We start from the raw sequence: 19,190 nt of genomic DNA on the forward strand, positions 1-19,190 counted from the left end.
GGTGTGTGTCGCTACACCTTTTTGCTTGATTTGTTCAAATACAAGTCCTTCAAAGTTTTTATTATGGTGGTATGTATGTGTGGGCACACCTAGGTCAGAAGATGACCGTGGAGTTGGTGCTGTCCTATTTTCACATGGGCTCTGGTTTCTAGGCTTCTGTGGCAAGTGCCTTTACCTGCTGAGCCACAGCAATGCAAAGCCCTGTCCGCTCTTTCTCCTCCTTTTTGAAACAGCGTCTCAAATATTACAAGCTAGCCTTGCAATTCTGATTATTTCCTCCTGAGTGCGGAAATTCCAGGTGTGCAGCACCACATCCAGTCTGTGGTACTGGGGACTGAGCCCAGTGCTTCCTTTGTGTGTGTTAACAAGCACTCTAGTATCAAGTAGCATTTCCTGTCCAGTGGTATTGAGAGATGGAGGAGGTAGGAATACAGCGAGCACACCTGCTGCTGACCAGTGAAGCTGTCTGTCATAAACTAGAAAGGCCTTTGCCTCACTAAGCACACAGCTCTACTCAAACAGTTTAATACCTGCATCCTCGGCTGATTTTTGAATGGCTTCTGCTAATTCTTGGTCTGCAATTTCCTCTGGCCGGATGTCCTCTCGCCCGGTTCCATATGCCAAGCGAGCACACTCTGGTAACTCCCCCTCAGGAAGGAAGGTGGTCTGTGAGCCTGTGGTGCCAATCACCAGAACATTCTTCTTCAAGTCAATAGAACACTTTAGAAGAGAAAAGCAAAGAACAGCAGCAGATGAAGCATCCTACAGAGAAATAAATTCTTGGTTCCACATTCAACCAGTAAAGAACACTACTAGAAAAAGAGATGGTTTAAAAATAAAAAGACATAACCTTAGCACACGCTGAAAGCATCAATTTTATACTTCTGGCTTTGGACACAAAGTTTTGCTATGTAATCCAGGATGGCTACCAACGCACCTCATAACCTAACACAGGCTTCAACTTGCCCTCCTCCCACCTGTCTCCAGGTGTGTGCTACTACATCTCCCTAGGCTTTTCTGATTTTAAACCTCGAACTCGTCTCTCTTGGTCTGCTGTTTCTGTTGTTGCATACTCCGAGTCAGCGGCCCATGACTTTCCAAACAACTTTGGCTCCATGTCCTACCTTTAGTGCTAAGACTACAGATGCCACCACATCCATCGAGGGCCCGGGAATCAAGCCTAGATCATCACACTTGCGCAGCCACTGCAGCTAGCTTCACCTGTCCAGTTACCTCCCAGGCCCTCTTCTGCTATGAGATAGTGTCTAGAGTCCAGTCCATCCCTGACCTCCTGATCCATTTGCCTGAGGCCCCAAAGTGGTGTGACTACAAGTGTGGGCTACAGGGCCACTTCATCTCTAACTCATAGTGCCCTTCCTGTGTGTTATCTCTACTTAAGATGTCACAGCTGCCGGTGCCTCGGACTTGTGTCTGTAAAGTTAGAAATACCAATGCATGCTAAACAACAGCAAGACACTGACAAACTAATAACGCAGGCTTCATTATACAAACATACTCATTCCTTCTAGTTATAACACTAAATCAATAGAACAGACATTGATCACCGACTGCTCTTCTGGAGGTCATGAGTTCAAATCCCAGCAACCACATGGTGGCTCACAACCATCCATAATGAGAACAGATGTCCTCTTATGGGGTGTCTGAAGACAGCTACAGTGTACTTACATATGAATGAAAGGCTAGGCTGGAGGGAGAAGGGAAGGGGAAAAAAGAGGGTGGGGGTGGGGAGAGTAGAATACACATGGCTTTTCAAGGCTTGTTGTTTTTAGGGACCTGCATCCAGCACCTTCCATACACCAGGCAAATGCTCCTCTGACTCACATCTGCAGCACAGTGGCAGGAAGGTCCTGACTTTACATAAACCTCACCCACCATGAGACTCAGGCTGGACTGGGGTATTTCATTACCCTGCAGACACTACCTAATGTTCTGCCACGAGCACGGCGGACTTAGAAGAGGAATACAAGTATCATCAGAAATTAATGCCCTGTCAGAAAATCCTCCCTGTGTGAACAAAGCATTTTTATTTTTCAGCCTTTTAACCTCAAGGATCCTTCTAACTACAGTCTAATCAACATCTAAGAAAAGAATGTAGTATAAAAACCTACAAAAAAAAAAAACAACCCCTCTGGATTTTAAATCAGAATCTTAAACTTGTACAGCTTGATACAAGTGCCGGGGGCTGAGAGCTGGCTGAGGGTTAGGCACTCGTGCTTAGCTCTGTAACAGGACCTTTCCATTCTTCCCTCAGGTCAGGGAACCCTGAGAAAGAGGAGACAAAAAGAGTGGAAGAGCCCGAGGGGATGAAGACACCAGGGAAACAAGGGCCCTTTGTCACCATGGTCACAGCTCATATGAACGCACAGACAAGCACAGGTCTGCACAGGTCTGTACCAGGGCCTTTGCATATATAGTATGGCTTTGAGTTTAGTGGTTTTATAGGATTCCTGAGTGTGCAAACCAGTGAGCTCTGTTCCTTGTGCCTCGTCTGTTTTTCCATTCTTGTTTTCTCTCATCATATCTTAATCCCCTGGAAGCCTGTCTGTTTTCTAAGGAGACACAAAGGTGGGTCTGTATGGGAGGGGTAGTGGGGAGGGACAGAGAGGAGTAGAGAAAGGGGAACCATAATCAGGTTATATATTATGCAAGAAAAAAAATTCATTTTCAGTAAAAGGAAAAAACAAATAGGAGCGCCTGTCCTTGCAGAGGACCTTCTATCTCCACCCGGTAGCTCCTATCCATCTGAACCTAAGGTCCAGGGCATTCAACGCTCTCTTGTTACCTTGAAGGGAACCAGGCATGCATGTGGTACTCAGACATTCTTACAAAGAAAATACATATAAAAATAAATCCAATTCTTTAAAGGTTAAAACAAATAATAAAATTGCTAATAATAATAATGTTAAACCAGACAAGATTTAACTTATTCCTTAGAGGTTTGTAAAAGAGATTTGTGCTGTTGGTTTTTTGTTTGTTTTCCAGAGAGGGATTCTCTGTGTAGCCCTGGCTGTCCTCAAACTCAAAGATCTGTCTGCCTCTCCCTCCCAACTGCTGGATTAACAAAGACCACCTGGTGTTGTTTTGAGGCTGAGTCTCACTATGTGACTCTGGCTGGCCTCAGAGATGCCTGACACCTCTCTGTCCAAGTGCTTGGATTAATAAATGCACCACCATACCCAACCAGCAGACTCTATTTGTAGTGACAAATTGTTTCAACTCTATGACAACAGAATCTACCAAGGACATTTCCATGGTTCTTGGTTTGTCAATACATGTAACCGACAAAACTGAGGTGAATCCTAGAGACACAGCAACAGTGGAGTGCTCAGGGATGGCGGTACATGCTTGTTAACCCAGGTGCAAGAGGCAGAGGGAAGAGTATCACTGCAAGTTCCAGGGACTCTGCTTTACACAGTGAGCTCTAGGCCAGCCAGGGCTACATAACTTAACAACAACCACTACAGGAAAACACAAAGCAAAAGCACAGACTGGGGAGTGCTCGGTACGGTCTTACTTGGTAGTCTTTGTTGTGCAGGCATGAGGACCTAAGTTTGGATTTCCCAACACTCATGTGGGAAGCCTGGTACAAGAGTGCCCATGTATAACCTCAGCACTGGGGGAATGGACATAGGAGGTTCCCTGGAGATGCTGCCCAGCCAGTGTAGCATAATTGGTAATTCAGGGTTCAGTGAAAGACACTCTCTCTGAAACAAGTAAGTGGAGACTGAGGAGGTCACCTGTTGTCAACCTCTAGCCTCCACACACGTGTGTCCATGTATGTACACACACACACACAAAAGCTCTTAATTACCTGATGCCGTTTAAGCATGTCCAGACCCAGAAGCATGTCCATAGGCTGTTCTTCCAGAATTGAGAAGGAACATGCCAGAAAATCGCCTTCAATCTGAACCTGAGCTAAAGCACAAAGAAAAGATATTACTGGTGTTGGCTTCACAAGCCCAGGGCAAGCTGTGCCTGGCCTTCTGGGAAGGCATAACAATTAGATAGGCGGAAAAGCAAATGAAGTGGACAGGACAAAGCTACTGCTACAAACAGGATCAGGACCCACGCTCAGCAGGTGAAAAGAGCAAACATTATGAGGATTAAGAAAATGGCCGCTCTGGGCGGTGGTGGTGGTGGTGGTGGTGGTGGTGGTGGCGCACGCCTTTAATCCCAGCCCTTGGGAGGCAGAGGCAGGTGGATTTCTGAGTTTGAGGCCAGCCTGGTCTACAGAGTGAGTTCCAGGACAGCCACGGCTATACAGAGAAATCCTGTCTCAAAAAACCAAAAAAAAAGAAAAAAGAAAAAAAAGAAAATGGTCATAGTGAAGTTAATTCTCTAATAGTTACCATTGGATTTTATATACTTCTAAGAGGTCTACAGGCTGGATAATGTGAAATACGTGCCCAATATAAAACATACTAAACAACCACGTGCTTAGTTTCCAAATGAAGAAATAGAAGAGTGATGAGGGACAGCTCAGTGGTTAAGAGCACTGACTGCTCTTCCAGAGGTCCTGAGTTCAGTTCCCAGCACCCACATGGTGGCTCACAGCCATCTGTGATTTGATGTCCTTCTGATGTACATAAAGACAAGATCATTCATAAATATAAAATAGATAAATAAATAAACCTTGGGGAAAAAAGAGCCCTTGCTTATTGCTCTTCCAAGGACCTGAGCTCAGTTCTCAGGACCCACGTCAGGTCGTTCACAACTGCCGGTTAGCCTCTAAGGGCGTGTTCATACACACGGTACAGACTTATAGACTTATACACATAAGGAACAACAAAATAAATCTATAAAAAGAAACCCACACTGTTAGGTTTCCCACAGTCATCTCATCTGTCTCTTCTCTCCCCAGTGATCCTAGGTTCTGCTTTCATCATTTTAGTATTATACATATTTCTAGCAAACATTACCGTCTATTTTGTTCTTTAAAGTACTATTTGTCTTTTCAAGCACTGGAACTATAGATGAACACAACCTCATGTGCTCAAGGCAAACATCTTTTTTCCAAAGACAGGGTTTCTCTGTGTAGCCCTGGCTGGCCTGAAACTTGCTCTGTAGGCTGGCCTCTAACACTGGGATTCCCCTGCCTCTGTTTCCCAACTGCTGAGATTAAAGGCGTGAGTCACCAGGCTCAGCTCTCTTAGGTATCATGTAGCTGAGTCCAAGGTTAGCCTGATTTATGTAAAAAGGTCCAGGGCTACTTTAAAAAATAAAAAAATCCTGTCTTGAAAAAAGAAAAAACAAGCCAGGCGGTGATGGCACACACCTTTAATCCCAGCACTTGGGAGGCAGAGGCAGGCGGATTTCTGAGTTCGAGGCCAGACTGGTCTACAGAGTGAGTTCCAGGACAGCCAGGGCTACACAGAGAAACCCTGTTTCAAAAAAACAAAACAAAACAAAACAACAACAACAACAAAACCAAAGAAGAAAAAAGAAAACAGAAGCAAGTTTCAATCTTTCCTTTTCTGGTCTTGATCGTCACCTCTTTGTTGGAATGATTTTTGAATAGATCTCACATAGTCCATTTAGGCTGGCTTTGTACTCCTAAGTGTCTAGCTTCCACCTGCCAAATGCCTGGCTTACAGGTGTTTGTGACACCACGTCCAGCTGAGAAGTTCTGCCTGAAGAGCAGTGCAGGTGCTGTGTGCATGTGCACGTGTAGACACGCCTGTGGAGGCCGGAGGTTGATGCTAAGTGTCCTTTCCTTTCTTGCTCTCTACTGTAGAGACAGGGTCTCACAGAACTGGGCTGGATGGCTGACTAGCCTCCCAGATCTCCCAGTCTAGTCTCACACTTGTACAGCAGCATTCTGCCAATTCAACTGCCCTCCGACCTACATGTGGGCTGTAACCTGGACAATTTACATATGTGTGCTGTGAAGCTGGTCTGACTTCCAATTCCTCTATGTACGTCTCTTGTTCTAAGATTTCCAAGAACACTAAGCATCCACACAGCTACAATGACAACAGGAAAATCAAAATGCAGTCCTAACACTTTGAGGGAAATGACCTTTGACCAAGCCAAGCCAGAGAGAAAGAAGCCACACTCTAGAGTCAGCAAGATGTCTCAGGAAGGAAAATTCTTGCCACAAAACCCTGGCAACTTGAAATCAAGTCCAGGGACTTGTGGAAGGGTGAGCACCAGTTGCCAACGTTGTCCTCTGTCTGACCTGCACAGGAGCAGGCGTACCCAAAGACACACTCACTTGCTCTCAGGTACGTGTCATGTCATGTCAATCAGAGGTACTGTGAAAAACCTTAAAAACTTATTACCCTATTAAATCCCTATTTAAAAAAGCAGTGACCTGCCCGCCTTCACTCACCTAGATGCACCCTTCCAATAATTTTCTGTGTGCCTACTCCTTTGGCAATGCCAGCCCAGCGACGATCCACCAGTCTCATTATGTTACACCTTTCTGCACAGGCCTGGCTCATAATCGTCATCTGGGCACCTGGAGGAAGAGAGAAATATCAGACTGTAAAGCATAAGGCACGTAACACCATCCTGCGCAGCTTCTCCTTTGTTTGTTTTGTAAAGCTCCAACTGTTCCTCCTGCATCCATCCTCATATTCGGGGACTACAGATGTGGATCGACACCCCTGATATTTAAATTCACCTTTCGTTTCCAAAACAGAATCTAACCAAGTACAGAAATATGACTGAAAGAAAAGAATATGTTGTTTATAGAGTAACTGAAGTATACTTAAAAACTTAACCAACAGAAAAGGAGCTTATCTGGAGGCAACCTTCTAAAATCCCAATGTTGCTACTGTGTCCACAGACAGAAATGTTATGTTACACAGCACCTTACACTCTGAAGATCTCATCTGTTTGTTTGTTGAGTGAGGAACTTACTGTACTGTCTGTGTAGTCCATAGTAATCTTGATCATGTGATCCTCTTGCTCCAGCCTTCTGGGATTGCAGGTGTGTATGTGTTGGACACTATAGCTCAGTGGGAGACCACTTACCTAACCTAACACAGACAGGGACCAGAACCACTTTAGAAAAAAAGCCAGGCGCGATGGCATATGCCGTTAATCCCAGCTCTCAGGAGACAGAGCCAGGAAGCCTTCTATGAGTTTGAGGCCAGCATATTCTATACAGCTAGCTAGCTCAAGACAATCTACATATGAGACCCTATCTCAAATAAACAAATAGCACACCCCACCCCTAAAAAAGAACATAAAACAATTCAATGTCCTTTATTTTTTCCCCCAAAAAGAAATGAACCTACAAATAAGTCCTCTTCCCTTGAAAGCTGAGAATGTAGAATAGCTTGTTTGTTTGGCACAAGGTTTCAGTGCAGCTCAAGCCTAAAATTTACCGTACAGCTCAGGATTCTCTTGTTTCTACTTCCTTAGGTGCTGGATTACAAACATGGTCCACTAGTAAGTTTTATGCAGTGCTGGGTATCAGACTCAGGGCTTTGTGCATGCTAGACAAGCATGCTACTATCTAGGCCACTCCTAGCCTCGAGAACACTTCTGTCTGGGGGGGATCCATCCTCAGCTGCATGCGGCTGACACTGTAATCTCTGTGGAGGCCCAGCCTCACTTCTCTCCACTCTAACTGTGGTGGGCACAGTTCAGTGTTGACTCCTGCTATCTTCACTCTTCCCTCACTGTCTCTGTAATGTCTGACCATCATTCTCACCACAACTGTGGGTCTGGCTTGCAACCCTCTCCCCTCCTAAGTGGATTCTTCTCTGGCTCGGAATCTGTGCCATGCGTGTGTAATTTAAAGCACTCGGAGTTACTGAATTCTTCCAGCTCTGCCTCTGCCTGAAGCAATCCCAAACTATCACCTTCAGATCATTCCCTGACCTGCTCTAGAACCCTCCAAGGCTCCCACTTTGTATAAGACTGTCAAGCCCCAGTGCCCCAGCGTCAGGCCCACTGCACCCTGTTCATCTTTAACCTTACATCCACATCTCTTTTTCAGACAGGGTCAGAGCCCAGGCTAGCTTCAAACTCACTGAAAGATGTGGATGACCTTAAATTTCTAATTCTCCTGCCTCTACCTCCGAAGTGCTGGGATTAAGGTCTGTGCCATCTCTTAATTTACAGAGTACTAAATCAAACTCAGCCCTCTCTACCAATACATCTACCCACACCCCATTCGACTCTTACAGTGTCATCACATCTACACAGCACTCCAGGCAGGAGGAAGCTCTACCTATTCCCTCTAGCCTCCTAGACAGCATCCCTTCCCTGCTCTCATTTTCTGAGTTTCAGCTGTGCTTAGGCCCGGCTGGAGACTAACCAACCAATCCTGCTGTCGGATTTCACTGCATGAAGCCCGCACCTTGTGGGCACTGGCAGATCTTAGACACTTGAAAGGAGTGACTAAGGTATCACACAATGGTGTGGTGTCAGCTTAGCAGGCAAGGCCCTGGGTTCTACCCTGACCAACATGCACACACACGCAGTGCACAGTCAAACCTTCTCCGAGGAAACTAAGATTCAAAAGTCCCGGAAAGAGTCTAGGAAATCTGGAAGGCAATTCTGTTCTCCTAGTCTTCACAAATTAACCTGGGAAAAGCTGCCATAGCTCACTGTCCCACACAGTCTGCCTATGGAGCAGTCTTGTGGTCACTTCTGGAAATGGTCCTGTGTAGCTCAGCCCTGAGAAAGTGATCTCTACAGCTACCACACCTACCCAAGTGCACTGCCTTTTGCTCAGTGATTAAGGATCCTTTGGCATCAAGCATAGCTGAGGCTGAATCCAAAATCCTCTGTTCACCAACGCTATGCCTGCACCCAAGACTTGATTTTGCTAGGCCTTCATGTCTTTACCCACAAAACAGGAACACACCATGGCACAAAGGGATGGTCTGAGATTAAACACAACGCAATAAGATGCACTAACCATCTAGCATAGTGCTTGGTGTACAGCAAGAACCGTTTGTCTGTCTCTCACATTTACATCCTGAAGTTCTCAACAGGAACATTCACCATTAAGCACTCAGCCCAAGGCTACACAACACTAGATAAATAACTTTTAAAAAAGAAGACATATTATCTGTCTGTCTGTCTGTATGCATGCTAAATACATTCAGGTGTCTGAAGAAGCCAGAGGACACTGGAGCTCTCTGGAGCTAGAGTTACAGGCTGTTGTGAGTGGCTTAGAATGGGTGCTGGGAACCTAACTCTGGTTCTCTAGAACAGCAGCAAGTGTTCACCACTGAGTCAGCCATCTCCAGCCACTTGGTAGACATTGTTTAAACAGACTCATGAACACATTTACTTCTGAGAATGTCGTAGTCTCGAGACACAAACTAAATATGTGCACAAGTGTGGCCTCTCCCTATAGTACATCCACAAACACGTGAACACATGTTCAGTTTGTTCCTTGAGACTGTGATGTTAGGTTCTCAACACCCGGCAACTCAGGTTGCTCACAGCCTCAGAGAGATGGCCAGACTCACGAGCATGACACCGAAGGATTTAAAAAGCAGAGATGGGAGCTGGAGAGATGGCTCAGTGGTTAAGAGCACAGGCTGCTCTCCCAGAGGACCTGGGTTCAATTCCCAGCACCTACATGATGGCTCACAACCATCTGCAATGGGGTCTGATGCCCCCTTCTGCCATGCAGGCATATATGCAAATAGAGCACTCAGTTACATACATAAGTAAATCTTAAAAAAAAAAAAAAAAAAGCAGACTGGAGTGAGGGCTCTCAGCAGGACAGAACACAACACCCAGCACGCACACTGTAGCACACTGCTGCTGTAACTCTGGCTCCAGGATTCTGATGCCCTCTTCTGGCCTCGGTGGGCATACATAGACTTGTAGGCAAAACATAACAAATACATAAATTGTTTAAAAAAGATCTGAACAAAAGTAATTATTGAAAACAGGTGCCAGTTAGCACATGGGCCACCTGAAGCTCAAGCAGCAAACCGTCTCTTTCTGCTCCTTCCTTCTTTTCAATGTTATGTGTTTTGCTTGCATGTACGTCTGTGCAGCACATGTAAGCCTGGTGCCCACCAAAGCCAGAAGAGAGCATCAAATCCCGAGATCAGACAATTGTGAGCCACAAATAACATCATTTATCAATGACAACAGAGGCCCGCTCAGCCCATCCCCTTAGCACACAGCCCGTCCTTCTCTGGAGCCTCACAGAAGCAGCCTCCAGCAGTAACTGGGGCCAATTCTGACTTCCACCTTTGGCTTGCTGTCAACCTTTTTACTTTATTATCTTAAAAGATTTGACTTTGGGGGGTGAAATATGAGTACAGGTGTACTCAGAGGCCAGAAGAAGATGTCGCATTCCCTGGAGTTGGCATTAAGAGGTATGAGCTGTATGACATGGGTGCTGGGAACTGAACCCAAACTTCTGTAAGAGCAGTACTCACTCTATATTTTTTTTTTGTTGTTTTTGTTTTTCGAGACAGGATTTCTCTGTGTAGCTCTGGCTGTCCTGGAACTCACTCTGTAGACCAGGCTGGCCTCAAACTCAGAAATCCGCCTGCCTGTGCCTCCCAAGTGCTGGGATTAAAGGTGTGCACCACCACCACCCGGCCAGTTCTCACTCTAAATCACCACTCTCCCACCCAACCCAATTGCAACAAGTTTAAGCCTCTATTTTCAGTTCTTTGGTTAAGTGGCCAAGAACCTGGAAATACCAACCACCAGTAACAGCACAGGCCAGAGATACTCAAATACAAACCCGGCTAAAAAATGACTGGGAAAAGGACTCTGTTACCAACACATAGACTGAAAAATGAGAATAACCTGCAGCCCCTGCAAGCACAGCACAGGGCTGCAGTGTCTAAGTCACTGGTCTCCCCTCCCCCGGTGTCACCTGAGTCAACGAAGGCTTTCACAGGATGCCCATTCACTCTGCAGTTGATGTAGAGCATGGCGACTTGACCGAAGCTCTCCGGAGCCTCCTCCATAGCTATCGTCATGTTCTCCTCGATGTTCTGCTGCCTGTGACAAGCCAGAACAGGACACTGAAAGCTCCGTTTCCAGGAAAGAACACCAAGAACATTTGTAAATGGGTTTTGCACTAGCTGCAACAGCAGAGTCACAGAATGAAAATTAGTTCTATGTTCCCCAATAGGTGAACAGGTGACTCAGCAGCAGACAATGAGACATTGTCCTGAAGAAGACCTAAGACAGCATAAAAATCATCCTTGTGTAAAAGAATTATGGTCCTTTAAAAAGCTCAGAAATGGAAAAACTCCTAGAAAGCAAGGCCACAGCCCTGTGTATCTTACCAAACATTGAAATTTCATGAATACTACTTGAGATAGGTTCTTATTATACAACTCAGGCTGTACTTGAACTTGTGACCCTCTCATCTCAGTCTCTCCAGTGCTGGGATTATATAATACATGCCACTATAGTCTGCAAGAATGCTCCTTTATTTCTGGATTTTTGTTGTTGTTGTTTTAGATTTTGTTTTTGAACCAGGGTTTCTCTGTGTAGCTCTGGCTGTCCTGGAACTTGCACTGCATACCATGCTAGCTTCAAACTCATGAGATATGCCTGCCTCTACCTTCTGAGTTCTGAAATTAAAGGAATGTGTCAGAACTCACAGCTAATATTTTCTTTTAAACAATGCATTCCTGGATGGTGCCTTTCGTAATCCGACCTTAGCAGAGGCAGCTGGATAGAGTTAAAGAGAGTGGCTTCAACCTTCTCAACCATAAAACTGTTTTGTTGATACTTCATAAGTGCAATTTTGCTACTGCTATGAACCATAGTGTAAGTACGCGACCCCTGTGAAAGGGTCGTCCAGTGTCCCTTCCTCGAAAGGGGTCTTGACTCCATGATGAGAACCAACTGTTTGCGGTAATGGGGTAATGGGCCTATGAGACAGCTCAGTGTGTAAAGGCCTCTAAGCCTAAACACCTGAGCTCCGTCCCCAGATTCCACAAGGAAGAAAGAGAGATCTAACTTAAACAAGCTGTCTTCTGATTGTCACATATCTGTCACTGCACGCACACACACACACCAACAAATAAATGTAGTAAAAATGTGTTTTAACTCTAGATAGATTTGATTACATTCCTTGGGTTGGAAAGATGACTTCGTGGTCTTGGTGGTTCCTGTTTCCCAGATGACCTGAGTTTGGTGCCCAGCATCTACATCAGGAAGTTCACAGCTGCCTGTGATTCCAGCTCCCGGTAATAATACAACAGGCCACCAACTCTCATCACACACACACACACACACACACACACACACACACACACACCACACACACCAATAAAATTAAACATTTACCATGCATGGTGGCACACACAGAGGTAAGTGGATCTCTGAGTTCAAGGCTAACCAGGGCTACACAGTGAGACCCTGTCTCAAAAGAACAATAAATCCAACGAGCAAACCAAGCAAACCAACGAGCTTCAGGGCAGCCCCAGGTTCACAGCAGTGTCCAGGCAGCTTGGGGTATGGAGTAACCTGGTGATCTGCTTTTCTCACAGTCCCAGGTTCCTTTAGGGCACCGCTGTAGGAAGGACCTTGCTCAGCTATGCTACACTCCACTTCCAGAGTCTGTCTGTGGCGACTTCCCACCTCTTTTCCCAGGATGAATGCAACTGTGCTTCAAATCAATGGCAGGCTCCTTTACAGGTGCAATGTGGCACAGTGAGAACAAACTGGGCAGACCCAGCTAGTTATGGCCACAGACAGTCAAAAGTGTCTGATTAGGGCCTGCATTCCCAGCTAGTTTGGAGGCCAAAGTAGGAAACTTGAGTTCAAGGCCAGCTTGACAACTTAGTGAGATCCAGTCTCAAAACACAGTGTAAAAGAAGAGCAGAGCTGTGACTCAGTACAGAACTCTTGCCTAACTATGTGAGAAAGGGGAGGGAGGGAGGGAGACACCAACAGCTGATGCATGTGAGGAGAGCACTTAACCAACAGGCATAAGCAAACAGCTTAGGGCTTTCAACTAATTCTAGAATATAATTCACATTTCTTCAATTTTGAGTACAGTCAGAGGGTCAGAGATGCAGCCTGGTAATAAGGACTAGTCTAGCAAGCATTAATGATAAGGTTCGCAGTGGAAGCAAAAGGGTGGGGAGAGCCAGTGAGTATAATAAAGCAAGCAAATTAGGTAACTACAGATAAAGCTCCTGCCCTACTCTGCATAATGGAAGAACTGCTCCTTATAGTTACAGGGTTTTTACAATCAGCAACTAAACGTGACTTGGGGTTGGGGAGCAGATGACATTTTACTCAGACAGCATCTTGCTCATGACTAGTGATGTAGCCAGTCCTGCCGTCAGCACCACCTGGCTTGCCTGGGAGATCCTGACTCACAGACTAGAGAGAAGACGACTCAAGCATCTGCAGTTTTAAAAGAGTACTGCATGCTTTTAATACAGCCCCAGCAGAGAACTACTGCATCAGAGGCTCGGAGGTGGAGATGGGCCATGCAAAGAGCTTATCCACCAACTGAGACAGCAAAGGAGAGCAGAAAGACATCAGACTCTGGACTACCAGACGCCACGTGTGCAGAGCTCTCTAATCCAATCACCTTCAAGCTCTAGTTTAATCAGGATTGAAATCAGCTGTCATAGCCAGTCTACTGATTTCAGCAGATGGGCTTTCTCCTCCATCCGGCTTAGAACAAGCTGTTTTGTCTGCTAACCAGAAGAGTTCACAAAACTTGAGAGCAGGAAGCCATTAAGTATTTTTGAAATACTGGATCAAAATGAGGGGACAAGGAAGCAGAGAGCTGAGCTACCTGAAAAGACTGAGGTTATTATCTCAACTTGGAGACAGGGAACCTACTTCAAGCAGACGCCCAGCTAAAGCCTGATGACCTGACCTGGATGCTGCGAGCTTGCTCATTGGATCGACAATCTTACCGTATATCTTCTTCTATCTTTGCCTGAGCTTCGAGGTCAAAGGGGTCAGCAGAAAACAGACGAATCCGTTCTTGCTCTCTCCGGGCTCGGTCCTGCTGCTGCTCCACCAGGACCCTAGAGAATTTCTCTAAAAAGTGGGAGTGGGGTGGGGTGGGACACACACCATATTAAGCTTTCCACTTTCTCTTTTTTAACCCATAATTTTAAAAAAGCTTTTTTACAGCTGAGCACTGGTGACACCTGACTTTAATCCCAGCACTTGGAATTCAGAAGCTGGAAAATTTGAGTTCATGGCCAACCTGGTTTATAAAGCAAGTTCCAGGACAACTAGGGCTACACTGTCTCAAAAACAACCAAAACAAAGACCTTTTATTTTAGATGTATACATGAACAAAATCTTCACAGCCACAACCTTGTACTCCTTAGCTTAAAAGTCAGAAGACAAGAATGTGTCTCCATTTCTTTTTTTTTTTTTTTTTAATATTTATTTATTTTATTGATGAGTACACTGTAGCTGGCTTCAGACACACCAGAAGAGGGCATCAGATCTCATTACGGATGGTTGTGAGCCACCATGTGGTTGCTGGGAATTGAACTCAGGACCTCTGGGAGAGCAGTCAGTGCTCTTAACCGCTGAGCCATCTCTCCAGCCCCCGTGTCTCCATTTCTTAACCTTCTGACCTCAAACTTCCGCCCCAGCTTCCTTAGTGCTAGGATTAAGTGGTGTGTACCACAACAGTGAGCTTGACGGTCTTCTTCTCATACACTAGTCTGCGTGTAGCAATGGGTATGTTTGTGCCGCACATCCAGCAAGTGGTGGTAAGAAGAGGTAATCTGTGAGTTAGCTCCCTGCTTCTACTCTATGGGTTCCAAGGGCTGAACCTGGGTCGTCAGGCTTGGTTCAAATCTGCCCCCTCGTCCTCAGCAGGGCGGCCACCTCAGCGGCCCTTACTGTCCCCCTTTACCATTATTACAAGTCCCCGTCACGTTGTCTCTAGTCAGTCAACAGCTCCCCTCTATGGCCAAGTGTGGCCGGGCCATGGACAGCAGACAGGCCTCCCTCCCCTTCTCTACTCCCCTGTGACATTATTACCCACCAGGAACAAAGCGGAGCACTGTGTCATCCCTCCCCCCACCCCCCGGGCTCACTCCCTTTGTTCTACAGTCTGCCTTAAGCCAGATAAATTAAGTATAAATGACAGTCTGCCAAAATTTCATGGTCTTGATGGAAAACATGTAGGAAAGGTAACAGAGAGCATTGGTTGCTATTACTATAGGATGCAATTACTACAAAACCAGTAAGTAGGGCTGGAGGGATGGCTTAGTGGTTAAGAGCACTGGCTGCTCTTCCAGAGGTCCCGAGTTCAATTCCCAGCACCCACATGGTGGCTCACAACATCTGTAATGGGGTCTGATGCCCTCTTCTGGTGTGTCTGAAGACAGCTGCAATGTACTTACATAAATAAAATGAAATAAATAAATCTTAAGTGTATGTAGATATGTCCAAACTACTGGCTGTGCACACCTTTAAAAGTTAGGAGGTGGTGGCAGGAAGATCTCTGTAGGTTTGAGGCTGTCAGGGGCTTTAATATTGACCATCTTAAAAGAAAAGAGGGAAAGTAAAGCAATGTCACGTGGACTACCTTCTCAACACCATGAGCCTAAAAGGTGAATTGAAAGAAATCCTGACAAGAGTGTGCTCTGTGATTGTCAGGACAGCACTAGTCTATCACAGGACACTGAGGGCAAGGAGCACAGAGAACTTCCTGCTGAGATGGCTTCAATGGCCAACATGCTTAACTTCCAAGCATGAGGACCAACGTTTGAAACCCAGAACCCACATAGACCTGCTGGAAATGACAATGTACACTTGGATTACAGTGCCTAGGAGACAGACAGAGGCTCTCGGGAGCCTGCTGGCCAGCTAGCCTACCCTAACTGCTAAACAACCAGGGAGAGACAGCACCTAACAGGAGGTGGATGCCATTCTTCATGGTGATGCCTGAGGTTGCCATATTGTCTTGGTGGCACTTGCCTTTTATGCCAGCACTGAGGAGGTAGAGGGACTTGTGAACATCTGAACTCAATCTCTTGCTCCAAGAAGGGGACAGGAGAGAAGCAGCTCTTGAAGAACTGTCCTCACTATGGCTGCGGTGTGTGCTGTGCAGACCCCCAGAGCCCATGTAGAAGCTGGGATGGTCACACACTATGCCAGTGCTTCTACGGTAAGAGAGTCCCCAGATGCTCACACAGCAGCTAGCCTGGTGTATGGAGGACACTGACAAACGCAGAGATGTTGCTCTAAAAAACAAGGTGAAAGATGAGGACCAAGCCCCAAGGCTCTCCTCTGACCTCTATATGTAAGCTGTGGCCACATGTTCAGACACACGGAAAATTAAGAAATTTAAATAAGAAGCTGGGCTCATGCCCTTAATGACAGTACTCGGGAGGCCAGAAGTGCTGGTGATCTAAAAGATCCCTCTCCCAGAATCAATATGATCTCAATTAAATACAAACACTATTGCCCATCAACCCAGTCTTTGAGATTATGTTAATTCAGCCTCTCATCAACAAGTAGACCATCCAAGAATCACCACAGAGAGCCAATGGCCTGAGATAGTTGCCTAGGTCTTATACATTTGCTCTGAAACAACTACGTCCCCTCAGGTCAGCCTGACACGCCTGCACATGGGTGAGCTTACCAAGATCTCCACTGAGCAGAGCTTCTGCCAAGGGTGGGTTACGCTCCTTCAGCAAGGACAGCTCATGCGGGTTGGCCAGCAGCATGTCTCGGAGCAGGGCTGGGTTGTCTAAGCCTTGAGGAGATGATGCTATTTCCCCAGCAGATGAGTGCTGAGCCTGTGTTCTGGGCAGCTGGCGCTGTTGGGGGTTTGACGTGCCAGGCACAGCTATGCTACTGAAGTCAATCCGGGGTAAGTCTGTTGAGATCAATCAAGTTTGCCCAAATGATGCATGCCACAAAAACCAGCATGGAAAGAAACAAAGCACAGACTCATCCATCACAGATAAGCAGCAAACAAGAACTACAGACGCTATGCTGCTCCGCTTCCTCTTCCTCCAAGATGGTATCCCAAGAGGAAACTGACAGAAGAGAGTGTGAGGGGGAGGGGTACACTGGAGACACTGGCTGCTCTTGCAGAGGACCAGGATTCAGTTCCCCAGCACCCACATGGCGGCTCACAGCGACCTGTAACTCCAGTTCTAGAGCATCCATACCCTCTTCTGACCTCCATGAGCATCAGGCACACACATGGCACATACACAAATCACTAAAACAGACAAAACACTCACACACAGTAATTGTTTCTCTAAATCTTTAAAAAAAAAAAAAATTAAACGAGGCAGCTGGAGAGAGGGCTCAGCAGTTAGGAGCACCGAGTGCTCTCCCAGAGGTCCTGAGTTCAGTTCCCAGCAACCACATGGTGGCTCACAACCATCTGTAATGGGGTCTGATGCCCTCTTCTGGTGTGTCTGGGGGCAGCTACAGAGTACTCCTTCATATATATTAAATAAGTAATACTTTTAAAAACATTGACAAAGAATTCAGTTTCAGGCAATGGTAATTCCAAGTCTGAATGTACAAAGTGTTTCAGAACAAATGAAAGGTTTCTGAGAAACATTTAGTGGGATGTGGATGTATGTCTCTTTAACCCCAGTACTTGGGAGGGTAAAAAGTCGATTTCCATGAATTCCAGGCCAACCTGATCTACATACTGAATTCGAGGCTAACAAGGGGGAAGGGGGGAGGAGGAAGGGAAAGGAAGGGAAGGAAAGGGAGTCAGGAAAACTGTAAATTGTGTGTATTTGATTCGTGTTGGGAAGGGGCTGTGAAGTAAGAGGGCAACTGTAAGAGTCAGTTCCCTACCCCACATCATGCTAGTTTCTGGGTCTAACTCAGGTGGTCAGGCTGCCCAGAATGTCAAGGCCCTGGGTTCACTCCCCAGCTGTTAATGTAACTTCTATTCACCTGAATAATTGTCATCTCTGAGGCTTACTGCCTCAGTCTGCTAGCCCAGGCCTAATCCTGGAAGCTTCTAGCCGCCATACAATCTAATCTAGTCCTAGAATACAGCCTCTGAGACTTACTGCTGCGTAAACACCCTTTCTAGCTCTAGTTCTAAGCTCTTGCTGGCTGGTTCAACACAGTCATTCTGCCTCCGACTCCTCTCCAAGCTTCTCTTGGCTCAATCTAGATTCTCTACGTTTCTGATTGAATCCCTCTGCTCAGCCTCATACTAACTTTAACAATCTGTTCTAATCTGGCTCCTTCTCATCCTCTGGTCCATTCTACCTTCATCTGTGTCTAGCTTGTTCTCTCCAGCCCGTCTCCATACAACTGTCTCAGTAAAAATCCTCTTTGCTCTTTCTCTACACTGCCCCTCAAGTAGTTCCTCTTCCCTCTCTCTTCTCGTGAGAGTTAGGCAGATCTTGCTTTGTCAAGTCTTTCTCTGATTCGACACTTTGTCTGCCACTCAATTATCCATCACTTTCAAACATGGGTCTTTTTCTACAAACTAACTTTCCCTTCATTGTTTGGGATTAAAGGTGTGCTCTAAAAGCTGAGCCACAAAACAGTAAATGACACAATTTCAGGGTTCACAGTGTGATCATACACCCTGTGATACGAAGCACCACATGAACTGTGTGATGGTGGACATCTGTAATCCTGGTTCTCAGGAGATGGAGACAAGAGGATTAGAAGTTCAAAGTAACTGGCTACAATTTTCGGCCACCTTGGGGATACATGAGACTGTCCCAAACAAACAAAGAATTGTCTCAGTAACTGCAACTGCATAATTCTAGATATGGTTCCTCAAAAAAAAATGTTTGTTTATTGAGCTAGGCATGGTGGTGCAGGCTTTCAATCCTATCTTCCAGGAAGCAGACAGAGACAGGATGGATCTCTGTAAGTCTGAGGCCAGTCTATTCTACATATTGAATTCTAGGACGGCTAGGGGCTACATAAAGAAACTGTGTCTCAAAATGAATGAATGAAATTTTTTTGAGAAATGTATTCACTGTTTCTGTGTGGATGTGTCTGATATAAGTGTAGGCATGTCTTAGTCACTGTTCTATTCCTGTGAAAAGACACTATGACCAAGTCAACTCAGAAATCCGTCTGCCTCTGCCTCCCAAGTGCTGGGATTAAAGGTGTGTACCACTGCCCAGCCCCAGTCAACTCTAATAAAGGAAAGCATTTCATCTGAGGTTTGCTTTCAGTGTTAGAAGTCCATCATCATCATGGCAGGGAGCACACTGGGATGCAGGCAGGTGCTGGAGCAGCAGCTGAGAGGTTGCTCAGGAAGCACC

At 45.9% G+C, this 19,190-nt stretch overlaps 1 protein-coding gene across 1 annotated transcript in view; it reads right to left on the minus strand.

Annotated features, from left to right (window-relative positions):
- Positions 1 to 19,190, minus strand: part of Ddi2 (DNA damage inducible 1 homolog 2) — a 46,580-nt gene that overhangs the window by 13,669 nt on the left and 13,721 nt on the right. Inside the window, exons 3-8 of the mRNA XM_028754044.1 lie at positions 16,562 to 16,798; positions 13,860 to 13,986; positions 10,838 to 10,965; positions 6,353 to 6,481; positions 3,833 to 3,936; positions 531 to 720 (exon numbers count right to left, since the gene is read on the minus strand). Coding sequence (XP_028609877.1) covers positions 531 to 720; positions 3,833 to 3,936; positions 6,353 to 6,481; positions 10,838 to 10,965; positions 13,860 to 13,986; positions 16,562 to 16,798 — 915 coding nt within the window. The remainder of the gene's footprint in view (positions 1 to 530; positions 721 to 3,832; positions 3,937 to 6,352; positions 6,482 to 10,837; positions 10,966 to 13,859; positions 13,987 to 16,561; positions 16,799 to 19,190) is intronic.

Source organism: Grammomys surdaster, unplaced genomic scaffold (assembly GCF_004785775.1).
Source record: "Grammomys surdaster isolate TR1022 unplaced genomic scaffold, NIH_TR_1.0 125977, whole genome shotgun sequence".
NCBI classification, from domain to species: Eukaryota; Metazoa; Chordata; class Mammalia; order Rodentia; family Muridae; genus Grammomys; species Grammomys surdaster.